Consider the following 3089-nt stretch of genomic DNA (forward strand, 5'->3'; position numbering starts at 1 on the left):
TAAGGAAGGAGAAAAAAAGCTTAAAAAAAAAACTCAGATATGAAGAAAAAACGGTAAAAAAAAAAACAGGAAAAAAAGAAAACGGATAATAAGCGTAAGAGAAGCAAGATTTTTCCTCCACCATAATTGTCCGACTTTTCTGTATAACGAATCTTTTTTCTTTTCTTTATATTTTTTTCTTTATCTTTTCTTGTGATGAAAGTCTGACATTAATTTTCCATTTCTCATCCGATAATTCCTGGATTAACTTTTTTATCACGTTTCTCATTTCACGTCCTCACAATATCTTAACCCCCTTCAATACTGGGACACATTTTTACCTTTACATTAGTGTGCGATTAGACCATTTTATTAACGTTACGAAGAGTCTATGAAGGTCAAAAGATTAATGGCTAGAATCTTTACTATTTTAAACCCCTACATAAGTTTCTGAAGCTGTATAAATCACCAAATAGTAAGCAGAATGAATATGGAACACGTCATGGTACTGAAGAGGTAAACTATAAAATAAAATAACTAATAATCATTTGACAAATCAGCCGCAGCTTGTGTTTCTTTTATCAATGTGTATATTTTCCCATTTTTCTCATCTCTAACCTCTTTTTTTTCAATTATCTGAACGTTTTTTTTCTTTATTTGCTCACACGGAATGAATAAAAGAAGAGGGAACCTTAGTTACGAGGACGGCAATGTTTAATATTTCATCTTTTCTCTCATTTCTCCTGTTTCTTTCTTATTTAGGAGAGCATTTCTATTATCCTCCCTCCCTCGCCTGCTCGGGATGAAAGAGGCGGAGAAACAAATATTATACACTTTTTTTTGCCTCTTCTACACTCAGGCGAAAAATGTTGATGGAAAAGAGAGCGAAGGAGAGACGAAAAGGGACCAAAACTTCCCTTTTTAGGCCAAACTTGCCCTTTTTTGGCCATTCATGTCTACTCGGTGCCTTTTCTTGCCTTTTTTTCACATTTGATTGATTATGTGAGGGGAATTTTACTTTATTATTTCCTGGGTTAGTGAAAGAGTAGCATTTATATTTTTTTAGTTGTGTCGGTCTCTCTCTCTCTCTCTCTCTCTCTCTCTCTCTCTCTCTCTCTCTCTCTCTCTCTCTCTCTCTCTCTCTCTCTCTCTCTCTCTCTCATTATCATGTTTGGTATTCATTAAACCGCCATTTTTTTCATTTTTCACCAATTAAATATTTTCTTTTTTTTTCTTTCTCTTTTTTCTCTTGTTCCACGATTTCTTGTTTGATACTCTGATTTAATATTCTTTTATTATCTATTTTTTAATCTATTTTTTCTTCTTTTTTCTAATGTTTTCAAGCATCGACAGAATTTTGATTTTTTTTTTTTTTTTAAGAGGCAAGTATTTTTTTTATCCCCTTCAATACTGGGAAACATTTTTACCTTGAGATTTGTGTACCATTAGACCATTTAATTTATATTAGGAAGGATCTATGCAGGTCAGAGGATTAATGGCCAGTCTCTACTATTTCAATCCTCCACATACGTTTCTGTAGCTGTATAGAATCATCAAATAGTAAGCATAATGAATATAGAAACGCGTCATTGTACTCAAGGGGTTAAGGCAAATTGAGACGAAAACCAGTCAGAAAAATGTTCCTAATTCTCTCCTAGACAAATTATAGATAAAAGTTTGCATTGTTACATATCCTTTAGGCAACAATTGTATATTTTTTTCATTTTCTGTTCAATTTAGCATTACTTTTTACTTCCTTCAACGTAATCTCAACAACACAATATATTATTTTTATCCACTAAATTTATCCACTAATTTTTTTTCTTTCCTCTTCCTTCACTTTCAATCTTTTTTCTTTTCGTTTTCTTTTTTTGGTTCTTTATTATTTTCTGTCTGTCTGTCTTATTTCCCTCTGTCTTTTCCTCACTTTCGTCTGTGTTTCCTTACGTTTTCTATGTTTTTTTTTCCCACCTTTGCACATCTGCCTGTCTCTGTTTCCTTTTTCCTTATTTCTGCTTCCTACTTTGTGTCATATCTTTTTTTTTCTTATATTCCTTTTTATGTCTACATTTTTTGCTTGTGTAAATCCTGTTTTCTTTTTCTTTTTTTCTGTCTGTCTGTCTGTCTGTCTGTCTGTCTGTCTGTCTGTCTGTCTGTCTGTCTCTGTCTGTCTGTCTCTCTCTCTCTCTCTCTCTCTCTCTCTCTCTCTCTCTCTCTCTCTCTCTCTCTCTCTCTCTCTCTCTCTCTCTCTCTCCCAAACAGACAATCTCACGCTCCTCTGCCAGAAGCTGTTCCTGTGCATGCCTGAGGAGAGGGCAGAGTGACACGGCAGGATGCAACACCAGCAGAATGACGCAGTGATGATGATTTGGTGGTGCTTCCAGTTTACCTATAAGCTTAGACTCGTATTCTCAAACGCTTCTGTGCTTCATTTCCACTATTTCAAAAGGCTTCATTTAAATTTACACAAAATTTTTTATCCCTTCAATACTGGGACACATTTTTTATCTTGAAATTTTTGTATGATCAGACCATTTTATTGACATTAGGAAGTGTCTATGGAGGTCAGAAGAATAATGGCCAAGGTCTTCACTATTTTAATCCCCTATGTGAGTTTCTGAAGCTGTATGAAATCACCAAATAGTAAGTAGAATGCATATGGAAACCAGTCATGATACAGAAGGGGGTTAAGGTGTTTTTTTACGGCTCTATAGGCAGATTGACAAGATTTCTTCAGTATTTACAGGATGCACACTTGAGAACCCATTTAATCATCTCAGTGGCCTTGGAAAATAGTTGGTGAGAGAGCAAAGCGTTTCTGAATATTTTTACTAACCCTATCATTCCTGGCCACCTTTCTCATTAATACCAATATTTTTTTTTATACTTTTATACAAGAGTCTATTATTTATGTATTGTATTCTGTCAATCTGTATACTACGCCGGCAACTACATAGGGACTGGCATCTCATTGGGCCATTTTGTTTACCTTTTCTGTTGCCCTTGGCCAGATTTCTCCTCTTACATATAATAGACAAACACCACGCACTCATACCAAGGTTCTAGGTGGAAGTGTAATTGCCTTGTACTAAAGATGCGCTTGGGTGGTG

The 3089-nt window shown here is 35.0% G+C and overlaps 1 protein-coding gene across 1 annotated transcript in view; it reads left to right on the plus strand.

Annotated features, from left to right (window-relative positions):
* Window positions 1-2504, plus strand: part of LOC123513449 (Y+L amino acid transporter 2-like) — a 40449-nt gene extending 37945 nt beyond the window's left edge. Inside the window, exon 11 of the mRNA XM_045270608.1 lies at window positions 2242-2504. Within this exon, the coding sequence (XP_045126543.1) occupies window positions 2242-2303 (62 nt within the window). The 3' untranslated portion in view covers window positions 2304-2504. The remainder of the gene's footprint in view (window positions 1-2241) is intronic.
* The last annotated feature ends 585 nt before the right edge of the window (window positions 2505-3089 follow it).

This window comes from Portunus trituberculatus, chromosome 36, assembly GCF_017591435.1.
Source record: "Portunus trituberculatus isolate SZX2019 chromosome 36, ASM1759143v1, whole genome shotgun sequence".
Classification (NCBI taxonomy): domain Eukaryota; kingdom Metazoa; phylum Arthropoda; class Malacostraca; order Decapoda; family Portunidae; genus Portunus; species Portunus trituberculatus.